Raw genomic sequence first — 18,566 nt, forward strand, 5'->3', positions numbered from 1 at the left:
CTTAAGTCATCACGTTCCACAACAGAAAATACCATCTAAATATTTGACATTTGGTGTAATAGCACAAGAATTATTTTTACTTCCATCGTTTTAGATTTCAATATATGTGGCCTCAATGTTATAGGCTGTAGAACAAATGGTTTGTGGAAAGTGAAATGGATCATGAGACTGAGGTGAACAGTGGTTCTGATCCATATACTGTTATTAGATCAACTTCTGTGTGGTCACAATGGATGTATTGGTGTGGCTGATTAGTGCATAAGCAATGGCAAAAGGGTATTAATCAAAGTATTAATAAAGCTTGTGTTAATATTAGTGAAGCTGCATTATTTCTCATTGCCTCATACCATCAGATGTTTCACAACCCAATGGGTATTTAAGATCATTTATATAACCATTCCAGTCAATCTTGAGATTTCATGTACATACAGACATGTATGAAAAAATAAACAATAGAAAGAATACACCACAAGATGAAACACAGAACAAAACACGACGACACACACAAATGTACACAACTGAAAAGTGACCAATGAATTATCTTGGGAAAATCAAAATCTTGCTGCCACGAAGCAGAGTAGGAGGAAGGGAAGATAAGCACAGACCCATACAGGCTCGGGAGGGAGGATACCTTGATGTAGCTCTGGAGTTTGGTCGTCGACGATTCGCTGCATCTGAGTTTCCACTGTGTCGTCCCAGATGGGTCTCGACTCAAAGACGTCCTCTGTCACAGATGAGGGTCGTGCCCCCAGAGGGAGCCTAGTTTTGGGATCAGAACTAAAAGAGACCGGACTGTCGTATTTGAAGATAACAGAATCTGGACTCTTGGGATCAGCACTACTGACATCCTCTGTGTACACGGACGATCTGACAGAAGGCTCTGGAACGTCAGAGAGCTGGTCCCCGTCAGCTTGAGAGGAAAAGCAAGCATTTTGTTTCTGTTTGACAGGAAGTCGGGAGGGGAGAGGTGTTGATTTAGCAGAGGGGTTATCCCGGTCAGAAAGACTCCTACTGTCTTTGCCCACATCTTTACAAGTCTTAACATCAGCCTCTGATCTAGTCCTGCGCTCCTGTTCTAAGGATTTCTCCTGGGTGTATTTCATTGAACCCGTTTTTAAAGGTATCTTTGATTTGAATTTTCCAGCCTCCTTAGCTGTACTATGCTGATTCGACGACACCGGCGGAGGCGACTCCTGAAAATCTGCAGAGATGTCAGAGGCTGCTGACACACTAGAGGGTGACACCTTGACTTCAGCTGCAGTGGGCACCTCGATAACTGAGCACAGATCCTCCTCCTCCTCTTCTTCTTCATCCTCCGGGGATGATTCGGAGGAATCCAGGGTCTGGTCTGAGTACACAGAGCGGGTGACAGTGGATGTAGCGGTTTGAAGGTCGGCTATGGTGGAGTCTAGATAACCAAACTCCAGTTCTGTGGGGCTCGTTATGTCTTTGTGAGGGTCACAGATGTAGCGGTCTGGAGAACCTAAATGAGAGTCAGTGGAACTTGTCATGCCTGCTTTCAGCAGTGGGTGTCCACTTGCTGGTACATCAGCAGAGTCGGATGGCTCTGTTCTACACAGGCCCCTAGGCATGGGGACAGGGATTTTGATGTGCGCAACCTCAGCCGGTGGTGAAGTTGACTCCACAGCCAAAGGTGTGCTTGGAAGAGGTGACTCAGAGAGATCTTTGGTTTGTCCCACTCTAGTGTCTTCCCCCGCAATCACATCTACGGGGTGATCACCTATGTGGAAAAACTCAAACCCTTCCCCTTCCTCACAGCTTCTCCTAGTCATGTCAATGGCACCCCCTCTTGTCATCTCGAAGAGCTTCCCTTCTTGGAACTGAAAAGGGCTTGGGGTTCCCTCTTCAGTTGGTGTCCGGCCTGGTGTGGTGTCAGGGGTTCTCAGCTCCGCCGCAATTCCCAGAATCCTCTGTTCCTCCGCCTCCACACGAGCATTGAATGCTTCATCATCCTCCTCCTCAGTGCAATCAGTCAAAGAGCTCCAAGGCACTAATTCTCCACGAACCGCCATTGCATCTGACTGCATCTCTAATATGGCTTCTTCTCCCTCAGCACCCTCTCTTCTGTGTTCATCTGTGCACATTTCTGGTTTATATGCAACTTCTGAGTCCCCTTGCTCTTTGTTAACTTTCTCATGTTTCGTTGAACAGCTCTGTTCACTGTCTGACAGCCTTTCATCTAACAGACTGACACTTAACTGTGACTGATCATGTTTGTCCTCCCTCTCTGTGTATACTATCTCTTTGGTATTGTCCATGATATCGTCACTCATGTCCTCTGTGGCAAATGTTTCTTTCTTCTTGATTAAATCATCATTAGACTGACAGGCTGTCTGAGAATCTATTGACACTCTCGCAAATAACGTAGTATCACAGTAGCCTGGACATTTACTTTCATCATCTACATGTGGGGATGAACGCTGCATTCCAGAGAAATGTTCAACATCATGAGCATTGGATTCCCTTTTGAGGTCAACCTCTTCAGCCTCTCTGTCAGTTGGGATACTGTCAGGGTACATTCCTTTTTCATATTCTCCCGTCTCTGATATAAATGAGGCACCTGAGAATGTACAACCTTTTATGATTTTGTCTTCCTCATACATTTCCTCAAATGTTTTTATCTTGGTGGCCATTTTGAACATCTCCTCCTCTGGTGTGATCTGCCTTTGGGCAGCCTCGTCATCTTCTTCACCCCCGTCGATTTCAATACCATGGACTAGTTGGTCATCACCCTCTTCCTCATAAACGCTTCTGTCATAGGCATAACAAGCTTTAAGCTGGGAGGCATAGTCCTCATAAACAGCTGCCTTTCTTGGTGTATCTTGGTAATTTTCTTGAAAGCTGTGCCGTGCCGTGTACGGTTTTGGTTCAGTTGGACTTCCTTCTAGTGAGTCTGGGCAGGGAGACTCCCTAGTTGGGCTTGGGTCAATAGAATCAGGAGATTGATTGGAAGACCTGTCCTCTATGTTTGGACTATTCTCCAGGGAGTCTCTGTTGGAAGGACGTCTCTCCAGGTCATCCATGGCTACTGTGTGTAAAGTCTCCAAGTCTAAAGGTTTGATAGGAAGACCTAAATAATCAGGTCCGTATACCATCCCTCTTTCAATTGACTTGTCTGACTTGCTTTCTTGTACCTCTGGAGTCTTCTGACTGGCCTCAGCACAGTCTTGTTCTGTTAAAATGGAGTCTTGGTTGTCTAGGTCAGTGTGTATGACATCTAGTGATTCTCTTACCTCGCTGGTATGCCAGTCCTTTAAAGTGGTAGTTGAGGCAATTTGTGTGTCAAGCTCAGAGCCATGTGTAGTAGGAACAGTCTTAGATGACTTCTGCAGATGAACTGTGAGATCCTCTGAGTCACTGTTTGATGAATAAGTACCAGTCTGCATGTGTCCCTCCTCTCTAGAGAATGCATAATCCTTCAATTCTCCTTCCATATTTTCCTCCAACATGTTTTCCTCATCTGTGTACAATGTCCGGGTTTCTTGTTTGCGATCCCGTGTCAGAAACACCTGTTCAAACTTCTCCAGTTCTATGGTGTCCTCCTCTGATTGGCAAGCAGCGACCACAGGCTGCTCTTCCAGGTAGTGCTCCAAGTCTCCAGTGAGGAGTGACGCCATGCCAGACATGTCCTTCACTGTTGTAGCTGGAATGGAGGTCTTTGTCTCAAGCGTGACTTCCTGTAATACAGGTTCAATGCTCTTAACATCTGAAGAGGTCAGCATTTCTGGTTTGTGACCCTTTGCAAGTATTATTTGTTCAAATCTCTCCTGTATGATAGTCTCGTCCTCTGGTTGGCTTGAAGTGACAATGGGCTGCTCATCCAGATACCGGTCCAAGTCTCCAGTGAGGAGTGACGCCATGCCAGACATCTCCTTCACTGTTGTAGTTTTAATGGAGGTCTTTCTCTCAAGCTTGACTTCCTGTGCTACAGGCTCCTCAGCTAAAATGTTATGAGTAATCTCTTTAACGTCTTCAAAATCTGCAGGAGTTTCAGCAATTGACTTGTCTGACTTGCTTTCTTGTACCTCTGGAGTCTTCTGACTGGCCTCAGCACAGTCTTGTTCTGTTAAAATGGAGTCCTGGTTGTCTAGGTCAGTGGGTATGACATCTAGTGATTCTCTTACCTCGCTGGTATGCCAGTCCTTTAGAGTGGTAGTTGAGGCAATTTGTGTGTCAAGCTCAGAGCCATGTGTAGTAGGAACAGTCTTAGATGACTTCTGCAGATGAACTGTGAGATCCTCTGGGTCACTGTTTGATGAATAAGTACCAGTCTGCATGTGTCCCTCCTCTCTAGAGAATGCATAATCCTTCAATTCTACCTCCATATCATGCACTTGGTTCACTGTTCCTTTTTTTGTGTTTTCTTCCAACATGTTTTCCTCATCTGTGTACAATGTCCGGGTTTCTTGTTTGCGATCCCGTGTCAGAAACACCTGTTCAAACTTCTCCAGTTCTATGGTGTCCTCCTCTGGTTGGCAAGCAGCGACCACAGGCTGCTCTTCCAGGTAGTGCTCCAAGTCTCCAGTGAGGAGTGACGCCATGCCAGACATGTCCTTCACTGTTGTAGCTGGAATGGAGGTCTTTCTCTCAAGCGTGACTTCCTGTAATACAGGCTCCATGCTCTTAACATCTGAAGAGGTCAGCATTTCTGGTTTGTGACCCTTTGCAAGTATTATTTGTTCAAATCTCTCCTGTATGATAGTCTCGTCCTCTGGTTGGCTTGAAGTGACAATGGGCTGCTCATCCAGATACCGGTCCAAGTCTCCAGTGAGGAGTGACGCCATGCCAGACATCTCCTTCACTGTTGTAGTTTTAATGGAGGTCTTTCTCTCAAGCTTGACTTCCTGTGCTACAGGCTCCTCAGCTAAAATGTTATGAGTAATCTCTTTAACGTCTTCAAAATCTGCAGGAGTTTCAGCAATTGACTTGTCTGACTTGCTTTCTTGTACCTCTGGAGTCTTCTGACTGGCCTCAGCACAGTCTTGTTCTGTTAAAATGGAGTCTTGGTTTTCTAGGTCAGTGTGTATGACATCTAGTGATTCTCTTACCTCGCTGGTATGCCAGTCCTTTAGAGTGGTTGTTGAGGCAATTTGTGTGTCATGCTCAGAGCCATGTGTAGTAGGAACAGTCTTAGATGACTTCTGCAGATGAACTGTGAGATCCTCTGAGTCACTGTTTGATGAATAAGTACCAGTCTGCATGTGTCCCTCCTCTCTAGAGAATGCATAATCCTTCAATTCTCCTTCCATATTTTCCTCCAACATGTTTTCCTCATCTGTGTACAATGTCCGGGTTTCTTGTTTGCGATCCCGTGTCAGAAACACCTGTTCAAACTTCTCCAGTTCTATGGTGTCCTCCTCTGATTGGCAAGCAGCGACCACAGGCTGCTCTTCCAGGTAGTGCTCCAAGTCTCCAGTGAGGAGTGACGCCATGCCAGACATGTCCTTCACTGATGTAGCCTTAATGGAGGTCTTTCTCTCAAGCGTGACTTCCTGTAATACAGGCTCCATGCTCTTAACATCTGAAGAGGTCACAATTTCTGGTTTGTGACCCTTTGCAAGTATTATTTGTTCAAATCTCTCCTGTACGATAGTCTCGTCCTCTGGTTGGCTTGAAGTGACAACGGGCAGCTCATCCAGATACCGGTCCAAGTCTCCAGTGAGGAGTGACGCCATGCCAGACATGTCCTTCACTGTTGCAACCTTAGTGGAGGTCTTTCCCTCAAGCTTGACTTCATGTGCTACAGGCTCCTCACCTAAAATGTTATGAGAAATCTCTTTGGCGTCTTCAAAACCTGCATGAGTTTCAGCAAAATGTAATTGGTCACCATAAACTTGCCTATCTTCTTTTACTGTATATCCTTTACCTTTGTCTACTTCAACTTTTTCCTCTTTAGAAGAGAAGGTTGGGGTGTCTAGGTCCGTTTGGGTCATCTCTACTTGCGCTTCATGTTTCTCACTGTCTCCTGAGCTTGAGTGTGACGTCCTGTGACCCACACTGCTGACTGAAGTACGCCCCAAAGATATTCTTTCACGTTCCAGACTCTCTGAGCTTGCAACCACATCTCTCACATGACACTCACTCTTAGAGTAAAAGTCACCGTCATCATCGCTTACACACTGGCTGAAGTAAGCGGCAGGGTGGGTGTCATGGTTTCCAGCGAAGAACTCCTTATTAGTGGTGTTCAGTTGGTGGTTCTTTTCACATGTGGATGAGGTCTGCCTGAACAGCTGGTATTCAGGACTCTCCTCCAGCTCAGCCTTGATATCAGCACTAAAGTCCTCAGAGGGTCTTCTGTCTGGGCTGATCTGTAAGTCTTCAGATCGCCTCCTGTCAGTCTCTGTCTCGTCCTTTAGCATCTTATCTGAGCTCATTTCTACTTTTACTAAAGTTTTTCCTTCAAAGCTAAGCTCAGCGCAGCCTGGGTGAGGCTGGTCTATAGTGATAACTGACTGTTGAACGCTTGAAGAATCATTCTCTGACTCTTCAGAGAATGCCCTTGCTGGGCTTTTAGTTACCTCACCTGGTATTGTATTTTCATCATGTGGAAGGATGTTACCCTCTGGGAAGAGAATTGTGGGAGTCTGAAACTTTGATGAGGGGTAGGCACTGGGCTCAGCTCTTTGGGTCTCATCAGAGACTACAGCATCAGAGTCCAATGTTGAGATTGTTATGTCAGAAGAGGTCACGGCTTTGTGTTCAAAAAGCCCAGCTTTGTTCTTGGAAGGGTCCTGCCCTGTTTGGAATGCCTTCATCAGCTCCCGAACAGACATGGTCTCTTCCAACCTCTCTGTCTGAGACCTGGGAGATTTGGGTGTTTTGGGAAGGTCAGGCATTTCGGTCACTTTTGCTTCTTTCATGGTAGCGATGGTTTTAACTTGAGCGACCGTCACCTGCTCATGCTTCTTCTTCCTTTCTTCTCCCTCTTCTTCTTCGACCTTCTTCTGCAAAGCTTTCACCCTTTCTTTAATTGAGCCAATTGGGGTTTCAACCACCCGGGGTGACACTGGTGGCTCCATGGCTGGGGATGGTCCTGAGCCAGGCTCCCATTGAGAACCCTCTACCACTGGAGTTGATTCAGGACCAGGTTGGCCTAGAACAACATCACCATCCAGAGACTCCTGCGAGCTCATCCTCTCGAGCTCACCCTCTGAGCTGCTGCATCCAGAACGTTCCCTGTCCCTTAGCTTCTTCCTAATGGGCTTCTTAATTTCTGGGGGATGGCGTTTCCCATTCTTCTGCAGGGCAACATCTTGGACAATGTCCTCCTCTGGTCGACTTTTAGTTGCCACTGGTATTTGTTCCACATTCTGGGCCATGTCCACACTGAGGTGTGTCACCATCCCTGACATGTCTCTGAGGTCTACAGTCTGCCGGGAGGACGACTTCTCAACAACGGGAGCAGTCATGCCTTTGGTCTCTACAACATCAGTTTGAGACAGGAGAACCCACCCGCTATCCTCCATGCTTGTATTTTCTACTGTGTAAACGGTGACCACATCTCCTCGTAAAATCTCTCCAATCTTCTCCAGGTTGTCTTTCACCTGCCCCACGATCTCAAAAGGCTCGCCTGCCTCTCCCTCCTCCTCCAGCCCTCTAAACTCTTCTCTTCTCCCTTGGACAGAGGAGCTTGCATGTTCCACTCTGTCAGATGTCAAGATGGTGGACATTTTAATTAGGTCATGTTTCATATCGGAGACGTCGGAGAGGAGGTCTGGGCTCGCCAGAGTAGCAGGGTCTAGAACCTGGTTGCTTTGCAAGGTGAACGTCTCGGTCGATTCCGTTTCATCGTCTTCCATTATAGAAAAGCAGACAACCGAAAGAAAGGTGAATAACAGAAGGGGAAGTGGATTGGGAAGAAGAGACATCGGAAAACTATGGTCAGGGCAGAAATATCACAATGTATCGTTGGTTCAAAGAGTAAGACAGCAGGTTTTCGGGACAAGATGAATTGTAAGATCCAAAAGACTTCAAACGGGATTTGGGGCAGCAACAGCATAAGCGAAGCAAACAGAGGAGAAGGGATAGAGGCAAGATATGGGCTGGAAATAACTTGAGTATACTCTACAGTCAGTTTAGTGTGTTTGACTACACATCCGTACATATGACACAGCAAATGTCTGTGGACATGAACAGCTGAGGGGACAGAGACCTATACAGTATATTGAACAAATGGACAAAGAGACAGACTGGATTCACAAGAACGAGGCATCTCAAGATTGTTCTAGACATGAACGGGGAATCACATCCACTGACAACAAAAAAAGTAAGAAAAGTAGACTACCTTTGTGGAAAGATACAATTTATATTTAAATGCATGCAAAATGTATCTATTGTATACTGTATCTATTGAAAGTCCATGTGCTGGAAGGGGTTGTTCAGTGCTTTATTTTGTGTTAAGAAATATAGTACACTGAAAATATTAATACCCTTGTAGTATCATTAAAGCTAGAGCAGTATTACAGTGTATTTGTAAAATGGAAAATGAAATGGCTACAAAGGTAAATTGGGTCTCTTAAAGATGCAGCATTTCAAGAGAACTTCCAAATTATGTTGAAACTATGCCTATACAATAACAGAAGGTGAAGTAAAACAAACAACATGCTAATGTAATAATGACAAAATGTAAAACAGGAATGATACATGAAGACACCTTTAAATCATATAGAGCGAATGTCATGAATTCAAGAAATATAAACACATCAAAGTTTCATAGAGAAAAAGTACTTTGAACACACATTTACATACATGCACAAACACACAAAGCTTTCATTTGTTTGTGTGAGTCAAGTTATTTCCATGCAGAACGGAAAAGGAAATTCATGCAACAGGGGAAGTAGTCTAAAGAAGAAGTATAACTGAAAGGTCAAATGGATTTTGATCAAATAATGCATGTCAGGCAATCAAACTACAGGAATGCATCAACGGTGCAGGTTCTGACTGAAAAGTGGATCGTTCTGTTCCCCATCCAATATAAATATCATTGGATATTTGTTTTTTTCAAAACAAACTCAAAATGTCTTAGCATAAAATAAAAGGGTGAGCGATGGGTGAATGAGTATAAGGTGAGAGGTGTTAATGGGGTCTTGGAGAGGAAAGGGTGCGTATCAGCCATAGCATAGCGGCCAGGAACCAGGAGTTCACTGTACTCACTGTTAGTAGCATACAACTAGTACACACAGCAGGGTGATCAGGGAGTTGTTTCAGTATGCTAAGCAATGCAATTCACTAGCCTTGATATTGCATTAAAACAATTTTGTTTTTCATTATTATCTTGAAAAAAAGGATTATCTTACATTTCTTGTCACTCTTTTCACTCTGTCAGAAGTAAAGTTTAGAGAAGTATGTTAGATATTACATATGTTATATAAACTTTATCACCTTTTGGTACTGTGGTTTTACACTACTGTATCAATCATTTGTATTGTAGAAAGCATTTTAAAATGTCCATTTCAATTACCTCATCATCAGCGTCTTGGTCGGAATCTGACTCCTTCAGAGACAACCAGAGAGAGAAAGGTATTAGTTCTGAAAAAGGTTGTGCAATAAGGAATATTTTCTGGCACACACTTCAGCTTTATCTAAACCCACCTTGCAGTACATAGGAAGCGTGATATTGAGGTTGCAGATAGCATTGTGGGTAAGACTGCGGTAGGTACGGGGTTCCTTGGTGAACGACAGGCGTCCACAAGGCTCCTGGGCCGTGTCCCGGATCTGTCAACAATCAATCAATTAATCAATCAATCAGTCAATCAATAGATCAACCCAGCAACCAATCATCTTAATCAGTCACATGATTCCAATAAACAAATAGACGTTATTCATTGCATTTTTGGCAAACATGTCGCTAAATTAAATCAAAACTTTACTTTGATGAAGAGGGCGAGTCGGTTTTCTTTGAAAGCGAAGAAGCTGAAAACGTGATGCTGTCCACTCTTGGTTAAAGGCACCAGGTTCCCAAAGCAGTCTGCGAAAATCGGCTTCCCTTCCAGCACCTGTGTTTAAACAGAGAGCTTACTTCAGCTCAAATCAGCCCCACCTCCCACCATCCCCTCTACATGTTCATGGTTCCAACCCCTCACCTCCATGCCGAGGTGGAACCAAGTAATTGTTTTGCAAGTGACAAATAAATCCCAAGTCTTTGCACTGAAGTCCCAAGTTAAGTCTAAAGTCTAGACTGACAAGTTCAAAGTCAAGTCCCAACTCCTAAACTTTGAGTTTTGAGTCCTACTGCGCTCTTCACCTCATGTAATAACAAGAGAGTAAAAGTACAATACATTTACACAAACTATAAATGCTTTTTAAAGTTAGTATTTATTTGTTAAAAACAATTTCACAAAGTATCATATCTCTCTCACCTCCACGTCCCTGCTCCGCGCCACCTCAGTGAAGTTCTCCTGCTGCTCCAGGGTCTTGTCCATCTTGTCGTCCGTCATGCAGAAGCAGCGCAGGCGCGCCTCGATGGGATCCAGCGTCTTGGCGAAGATGACAAACTTGGCCATGTAGGGCACACAGATGATTTCCCGGTAAAGCTGCGTGGAGAAGCTGACCGACTCCTGCAACTGCCGGCAGTCGATCAGCCAGAACCTACAGAGGGTGCCAGAGAGGACAGGACATGTTGATTATACAGTTAAATAAGAACAGTAATACGTACGGTAGGAAACATTACCTTGCTGACACGTTGGTGGTGAAGGACACACATTGGTTGATGAAGGTTAGGGGTGTGGACCCTGTGATGTCTTCCCATTGGGCAGGAGTGGTGCCACCTAAAACGCACATCCAATGAGATGACTTCCTTCCACATACAAGATATCCTCCAATGATGTTTAATCATTGCTTTACGGAATTTAAACTACTAATGTTTATAGACTATATAAACTAACTGGGAATACATTTTTTCTTATTTTCAGTTCCTCAAAATTCCTTCCCACATACCTGTAATACTGCACAGCAAACGCAGGGTGGGTGTGTCTCCAGCAAACACACTGGTCGTTCCATCGTTCGCCGAGCTCTTAGGGACGGGGATTGTCATGGTGATTGGTTTGTGAAACTTTCTCCTCCTTGGTTCCAGCGTGACGATGGGACTGAATGTGGCCTTATTACCCAGGATCTTCCTGATGAGGTCTACACCAATTGGCTGGGCCTGGCAGGAAGTGGATGGTGAGAGACCAATCAGAGCCACTACTTCAAAAATAAACATTCTCATATTTAGGTCACAGCTATTATTGGTATTGGACAACTGGCATTGTCACAACCAACAACTAACAGCACATCATTTACAGGGAACTGAACCATGGTCTCTATGAACCAGAGATTGAGAGTGTGATGTCAGACCTGCAGTCCGACCCTGATCTTCTTGGTGAGGGCTCCCTCGGGGAACACTGCCTGGACCTGCGGCACCAGAGTACTGCTTAGCACCCCGCCTTCTGGACCAATCAGCTGGCTATCCTGCTTGATCCGCGACACCACCGCAAAGTATTGTGGGAAATCGCGCGTGATGATACGGCAGATCCTCTTCTTTTCCAGCTCCTCTGGAGAGTCCAGCTCTGGATGGACAGATGAAGGACAGATGGGGGAGAGGAGGTGGTTGAAAGACATGAGGGTGCTTCAGAAGCGAAATAGTCACCCTACAGTTCCCTGTCCCATGTTGATGACATCACTGAGTGGCCTCACCCTCATCCATGCCGTTGAGTATGAGGTTGAGCTCTTCCTCTGTGTGTTCACAGTGGTGTTCTCTCCAGCTCTCCCCCGTCTCGCTCCTCAGGATGACCAGCTCCCGCTCTGTTCCCCGCAGGGCAGCAAAGTGGGGGATCTCCACGATCACAGGCCTGGGAGGCGGGCACAGGGGTCAATACCAACACAAAAAATGATATCCGTCTTATATTTGCGTCATGCATGGAGTGAAAAACAAAAATAAACATCCAAATGATAATGTCCACATCTGTGTGGTGAGGGACAGGCCAAACACTGGGATGAATTAACACAAGCAGGGTCATACATACCACAAAAAACCCTCTTAATAAATGACACATTTTATACTTATGACATAGCACTAAATACTGCATAACAGAATGATATGTGACTCCTGAAGAAGTGCCCTATATAAGTTACAAAGTGTTCTTTGTGAGGCTTAAGTCCCCCAGAGAAACATGGGTTTGGGGTGGATGGAGGGATAGATGGACGTGGGGATGGAGCGAGGAGGAGGGGGGCAGGGCATCCATGCCGTGGAGCTCGTTGGGGGACATTTACCCGAGGAACTTGGTCCCTGGAGGACCCAGCTGCAGGATGCGGCTCACCAGGCTCTCGCCCTCATTCAGAGGGGGCGGGGCCGTAGGGAGGTGGAGCTTACTGATCCGCACGCAGCACAAGAGAGGCGAGAGGAGAGCGTGAACAATGTGCGTGCTGTTCACACACACTCACAGACACACTCACACAGATGTTACATGGACACGGTCACACTTGAGATTTATTAGTACATGTTAGTCACTCTTTCTGTTTCCCTTCTCTCTCTCTCTCTCTCTCTCTCTCTCTCTCTCTCTCTCTCTCTCTCTCTCTCTCTCTCTCTCTCTCTCTCTCTCTCTCTCTCTCTCTCTCTCTCACACACACACTCACACACACACACACACACACACACACACATTCCCTTACCCTAGGAACTGGGCTCCAGTGGGTCCGACCTCTATGATGCGTCCGGCCAGCCCCTCTCCCTCCACCATGGGGGGCATGGATGCCAGACGGTGCCTCTTCACCAGGCGGCACGTCACCCGCGTGGGCGCAGAGCACTTCCTTGGCGGGACAATGATGCGCAAGCCATTGTGACGGCAACCGCGCATTGCCCCTCCCCTGGCATCAACCATGAAGCTGACCAGGAAGCTGGAGGAGAGAAGGAAGAAGGGAAACGACCAATGAAAACTGATTCAGCATTTTAAGGGATTTCTTTGTTAGTTTCCAATTCAGAAGGATTTTTAGATGGTGATAATTGTTTGGTTGCATTGAGGCATTCTCCAGACTATTCACTTGGGTCCTCATGCAGATAATGCAACCGACAGCGTGAAGCGGTGTTTGTGTGACATCATTCTGTGTTGTTAGGTCAAGCCAAAGGAGTTACTGACAGGACAGGCCAGTTAATGTACTGACAGACAAGGAGACTTGTGTGGAAGCATTCCAAACCGATTCCAGTCTGGTCTATCCCAATGGTTACATTCCAGTTCCATTTATGAGTTTCCAGACAGGAGCTGGAGGGATCTTCCTCATTTCCGATTGATCACGTGAACTGATAGCATTTTCTGAGGCAAGAGATTTTGTACTGTATATTTCCTTAATCAAATTTGCAGACTGTACATGCAGTTACAGTTTGTATGTTTTGGCTTTGACTGAATAGTTGATCTAATTTCGGATAGATCATGGAATTGTGACCAAAAATCATGCATGGTTGTGCACACAGAGAAGAGAGAGAGACAGACCAAACGATGGAGATAGAGAGAGAGAGAGAGAGAGAGAGAGAGAGAGAGAAAGAGAGAGGGAGAGAGAGAGAGAGAGGAGGAAAAGAATGAGAAGCCAAGATGAGGAGGTTCACCTGCTGTTGTCATGGTCTAGGCACGGGGAGGAAGGGCTAGAAGCAGAACACAGACAGCGTCACACTCAGCCCAGAGGAAGACAGAGAGACAGATAGCAGAAGACAGGGGATAGAGAAAGAGAAAGAGAAAAGAGAGGGAGACCAGAGGAGAACAGAGGGAAACAGAGACCAGTGAGAAGGACCACCGAGATACCGACCGAACGGAAAAGTGAGGTAGTGAAAAAGGAGGCAGAGTGCGGGAAATCAAAGTGATCTGGGGTGGTGAAGCACACTCCTCTGTGTCACATGGGGACTGGGCAAACATGTCATCATCATCCACATGACCACGGGTTCTCTGGAATATGTAGTTGAAGAAGTGTAACTTGTTGCCATGTGAGAGTGTGTGAGTCTGATATGGATGTGTGTGCTTCCTCATTCATCAGTCTGTGTGTATAAGGGTAAAGGCCGAAGTATACTTCACGCTAAGTACGTGTGGCTGCCTGCGTTTGTTAGGGTTATAACCAAAGTATACTAAAGATCCTCTTACCTGCTGCGAGATCAAAACATGAAACAGCAAAGAAATAGTAGCACATGAGGCCGGTATATTTGAAAGAGAAAATATTTGAGCTGACTCGTAATCATACATAAAGACATAGTTAGCAATGCCTCCTCCTATGTCACCATGGTAACTGCTGTTCTGAAGTAGTTGTCGTGTTGAGTCACAAAATGTTTTGTCGCTGACCTGCCTCCTAGTGGACATAGCTTTTAAACATCCATGTTGGAGTCAGGTGGCTGAGCGGTTAGAGCATCGGGCTAGTAATCAGATCGTCGCTGGTTCGATTCCGGCCGTGTCAAATGACGTTGTGTCCTTGGGCAAGGCACTTCACCCTACTTGCCTCGGGGGGAATGTCCCTGTACTCACTGTAAATCGCTCTGGATAAGAGCGTCTGCTAAATGACTAAATGTAAATGTAATGACATAAAGAACACAGTATGTGAACAATGCCACGTGCGTAGCTTTCACATACGTACGTACATACGTAGAGTACAAAAACTGGAGTATACCAAGGCCTTCTGTGTGTAGGTGTGTGTGTGTGTGTGAAAGTGCATTTATGTGTGTGTGTGTGTGTATGCACTGCCCTAACCCTGAGTGTAGCAGGCTGGAGGACAACACCACGTTGTCCAGGTGCTCAGCTCCCCAGCTCAGACGAAACGAGTCCTTGTCATTATCCCTCGAGAGAGACGACATCTGGAAACCGACCACAATGCAAACATCGATCCCATTGAATCTTTCAGTCAATGTTCCGTGGTCTATAAACATGTGAGGGGTTTGGTGCAACTGCTGGTGTGTGTGTGCTCACCTGGTGACTGGTGAAGATCTCTTCTATTAGGACCCCTTCTCTCTGGTGGTGAATTGGAGTCTGGTGGGATCTGCTACGAGACAGGGACAGAGCACAGGACCATAAGAGGGTGTGTGTGTTTACTGTTAAATGGTGTGTGTGTTTACCGTGTGTGTACTATATGTGTGTGCTTGAGTCAGACCTGTCCAGATTGTGACTCATGTAGCTGAAGCTCTCCAGGTACTGTCCAGGCAGGGAGTCATCTCCCAGCTCCCGCAGGTCCTCAGCCCTCAAGTACTCTCCTCCGTCCCCTGTCATCGTGTCCTCACCTGGGGGGGGGGACGGGGGGACGGGGGGGGGGGGGGGGGGGGACAGCAGCGTTTGTATTTGTGGTTACAGGCTTTCTACAGCAATGTTTTCTCATTTTTTATTTCGTAACATTCATACTTTATTTTGCCTCATATGAGTACTTTTCTTAAAAATGATGTGCACAACATACTGTAGGTCTGCCTATTTGCGCGGGAGTTGGATGTGACATTACTAACACTGTTAGAGAATCTGATCCTTGCTTGTGCTGTTACTGGACAGTCAACTTTCAAATTGAAAGTTTAAAGTTATGGCAGGATGGTGTCTGAATGTTTCATTTGAGATAGCATTAATGATCCAACTAAATTTATATTGGACATGGACTAAAATTAAGTGTCTTACAACATTATAAGAAACTAACAAGCTGTAGCATGCAGTATACATTTGCAAAAGAAAATCAGCTACCATTCAAACTTTTCACCAAATATTCTATATAAAAAAAGGACAAAACAATTTCGAGATCAAAATACATCACTGGATCATTTTAACAAAATTGAATTACAACTTTTTACTCATCAAAGTAGCCACCTTTGTAGATATAACAGCTGAACACACTTGAAGCATTCTTTCTACAATGGAAATCAAATTGGGAAAGTTCTTCCCAAAACCTTTGTAGAAGTTCCTACAAATGTGTTGCACTTCCTTAGCTTTCACCTTCATCCCCAGTTCCTTCTAAACCAACTCAAAAGGGTTAACATTCTGGAAACTCTGCTGACCATTCCATCATTTGAAGCCAACCATTTTGTTATTCTCATTAAATTAAAATCATAAAATGTCCCCCACATTATGTCTAATCAATTTCTATACTTAGAACCTAGTTAGTAGTAAGTGAAATTATTCATTGCAATGCACAAAAAGGGTTAACCTTTGGTAACCCCTGTAGTTACAACATATGAACACCTGAGTGCAGCAATGTAATAGACACAACAGGATTAAAATGATGGTTACGGTGTTACTGGTTAGAAAAAATTCCACTCCATCTTTCTTCTTTACTAAGGTGAAAAGCGTATCAGTGCAGGTGTTGAGAATTTAGACTTTCAAATATCTTAATAATATCTGTTTTTGTTGTCTTTTTCCCTTTATTTCTGTCCCCAAATAATAATTCTGAGAGACAAGGGGAAAAGACTTAAGAATCCACTCAAATTCAACGTCAGTAAACGTGAGAGGATTCATCAGCTGAACAGCCTTTCTAGTTTCTTTCAACCACTACAGCAAGATGAAGTGTGAATCAAGCGTACACAGAAGCTGGACTAAAGAGTTGTGATGCTTGAAAGACAACACTCTATCTTCCAGACAAACCAGACAGACTGACAGGCAGACTGACGGACGAACGGACAGACAGCGGTACTGACAACCCAGCCTGCCTGTCTGTCCTCAGTACCTTCCAGTACCTTCCAGTTCCACAGACACGTCAGAGAACGGCTCTTCATCCAGCAGCCTCAGGGCTACACAACACACAGAACTACATTATCCAGAATATGAAGCTGCCTGGGCCTGACCTATAACTACATTACCCAGGAATACAGGGTTATGGTACACACAAAACAATATTAACCAGAATACACAACCATATGGACCTGGGCTGTGAAACAACATTACTCAGAAACACCCAGCTGTAAGAACTTCCAAAAATAGAGGTACGATGAACAGTAGGATGAACACATGACATGCATCACCTGACACATCTCACTCACCCTCCTCATCTGACACGTCGAGAATCTCTGTCATTGTCTCTGGAACGTTCATCTTGTGTTTCTCTGTCACCGTCTGTCACCGTTAATGGTAACCGGGAGAGTTTGGCCAATCACAACCGAGACAAACATGTGGAGACAGGAGATGAGAACCAACAGAGATGAGCCAATGAGAACACTGATTGATTCATCATTTAACTTCAAGCAAATATGTTGGCAAAAGCTGGAATGATACAGCTTCTCTTGATTAGTTGTGATCACGTACCGTTGTGGTGGTAATGACCTCTTCCGTGACAACCTTCAGGGTGTCCACCACAGAGATGTAGCCTAGACGACGGGCGATGGACAGAGCAGTGTTTCCATTCTGCAGGGAGAGGGAGCGATGCAGTGACAAAAAATGGAAAGTAGGGAAAATGTGGTCATTTGATATAGGCAGGTGTGTGCATATGTGGGAGTGTGTGTAAGGGTGTGTGTGTAAGGCTGTGTGTGTGTAAGGCTGTGTGTGTGTGTAAGGCTGTGTGTGTGTGCCCTACCACAGTGGTCGCGTTGGGTTTGGCCCCATGCTGCAGCAGCACATTGATGATGTGCGTATTCCCCTGCTGTGCTGCCTGGTGGAGGGGAGTGTATCCATTCTGTAGGAAGACGCACACACACACACACACACACAGATTATTGAAAACTTTAATGTAAAAATTCTATATCACGCAAATAGAGAATCAGAAAAAGAAGCGTGTCTCTTACTTTAGTCTTGGCATTGACACAAGCACCTTGCTGCAGCAGGAAGTTGACCATCTTGGCATTTCCATAGTGACAGGCGACTATGAGAGGGGTATAGCCCAGCTGAGGAGTAACATCAAACCCTCCTCATTAGTGTGTGCGTGTGCATGTGTGTGTGGACAGTATGTGTGTGTGTGTATTCTCACTTTTGTCTGCTGGTCCAGGATGGCATCATGTTTAGCCAGGGTTTCTGCGACGTGGACTCTGTCCTCCTGAGCAGCGAGGTGAAGAGAGGTCAGGCCACTCTGGAGCGACAGAGAGGACAGTCATTGTAGACTTGTGGACTTCTTTCACTTCAGCAGACTTGAAGAACAAAACGTAGCTGGAGAACAAAACGGACACGAAAAGACGCGTTTGTGTGTGTCACCTTGGTGGCTGCGTTGACGTGGGCTCCTTTGCCCAGCAGAACACTAGCCATCTCTGCGTGGCCCTCCTGAGACGCCAGGTGCAGCGGGGTGACGCCCTGCTTGGTCAACACGTTGGTCTCCGCCCCGTACTGCAGCAGGGACGAGCCCACGCTCGTCTGGTTCTTCTTGGCCGCGATGTGGAGAGGCGTGTAGCCATTCTGGATCACAAGGAGCACGTTGGCTGTTACACATGCAGGGGCATGTCTGTGCGTGTGCGCGTGCGTGAGTGCCGACAAGACATGGGGCTGTAAGCTAGCCGTACCTTGGCAGTGGCGTGGGGCGACGCCCCTTTGTCCAGCAGCAACAGCGCCACCTGTTCGTTGTCATAGTGAGTGGCGACATGCAGAGGAGTGAGGCCGTTCTGAAAGAAGTAGGGAAGAAGTCTGTATTCTCACAGAATGTTCTAAATG

At 45.7% G+C, this 18,566-nt stretch overlaps 1 protein-coding gene across 2 annotated transcripts in view; it reads right to left on the reverse strand.

Annotated features, from left to right (window-relative positions):
• LOC136956195 (ankyrin-2-like) overlaps positions 1 to 18,566 on the reverse strand; it is a 59,091-nt gene that overhangs the window by 17,057 nt on the left and 23,468 nt on the right. For both annotated transcript variants that reach the window (XM_067250066.1, XM_067250065.1), the window contains exons 17-37: positions 18,419 to 18,517; positions 18,117 to 18,314; positions 17,896 to 17,994; positions 17,714 to 17,812; positions 17,506 to 17,604; positions 17,238 to 17,336; positions 16,976 to 17,048; positions 15,118 to 15,244; positions 14,937 to 15,009; positions 14,721 to 14,824; positions 12,670 to 12,894; positions 12,271 to 12,369; positions 11,695 to 11,849; positions 11,356 to 11,567; positions 10,957 to 11,164; positions 10,691 to 10,787; positions 10,380 to 10,608; positions 9,891 to 10,016; positions 9,613 to 9,735; positions 9,482 to 9,514; positions 9,318 to 9,339 (exon numbers count right to left, since the gene is read on the reverse strand). In XM_067250066.1, the coding sequence (XP_067106167.1) occupies positions 9,318 to 9,339; positions 9,482 to 9,514; positions 9,613 to 9,735; positions 9,891 to 10,016; positions 10,380 to 10,608; positions 10,691 to 10,787; positions 10,957 to 11,164; positions 11,356 to 11,567; positions 11,695 to 11,849; positions 12,271 to 12,369; positions 12,670 to 12,894; positions 14,721 to 14,824; positions 14,937 to 15,009; positions 15,118 to 15,244; positions 16,976 to 17,048; positions 17,238 to 17,336; positions 17,506 to 17,604; positions 17,714 to 17,812; positions 17,896 to 17,994; positions 18,117 to 18,314; positions 18,419 to 18,517 (2,599 nt within the window). The remainder of the gene's footprint in view (positions 1 to 9,317; positions 9,340 to 9,481; positions 9,515 to 9,612; positions 9,736 to 9,890; positions 10,017 to 10,379; positions 10,609 to 10,690; positions 10,788 to 10,956; positions 11,165 to 11,355; positions 11,568 to 11,694; positions 11,850 to 12,270; positions 12,370 to 12,669; positions 12,895 to 14,720; positions 14,825 to 14,936; positions 15,010 to 15,117; positions 15,245 to 16,975; positions 17,049 to 17,237; positions 17,337 to 17,505; positions 17,605 to 17,713; positions 17,813 to 17,895; positions 17,995 to 18,116; positions 18,315 to 18,418; positions 18,518 to 18,566) is intronic.

Source organism: Osmerus mordax, chromosome 14 (assembly GCF_038355195.1).
Source record: "Osmerus mordax isolate fOsmMor3 chromosome 14, fOsmMor3.pri, whole genome shotgun sequence".
NCBI lineage: Eukaryota > Metazoa > Chordata > Actinopteri > Osmeriformes > Osmeridae > Osmerus > Osmerus mordax.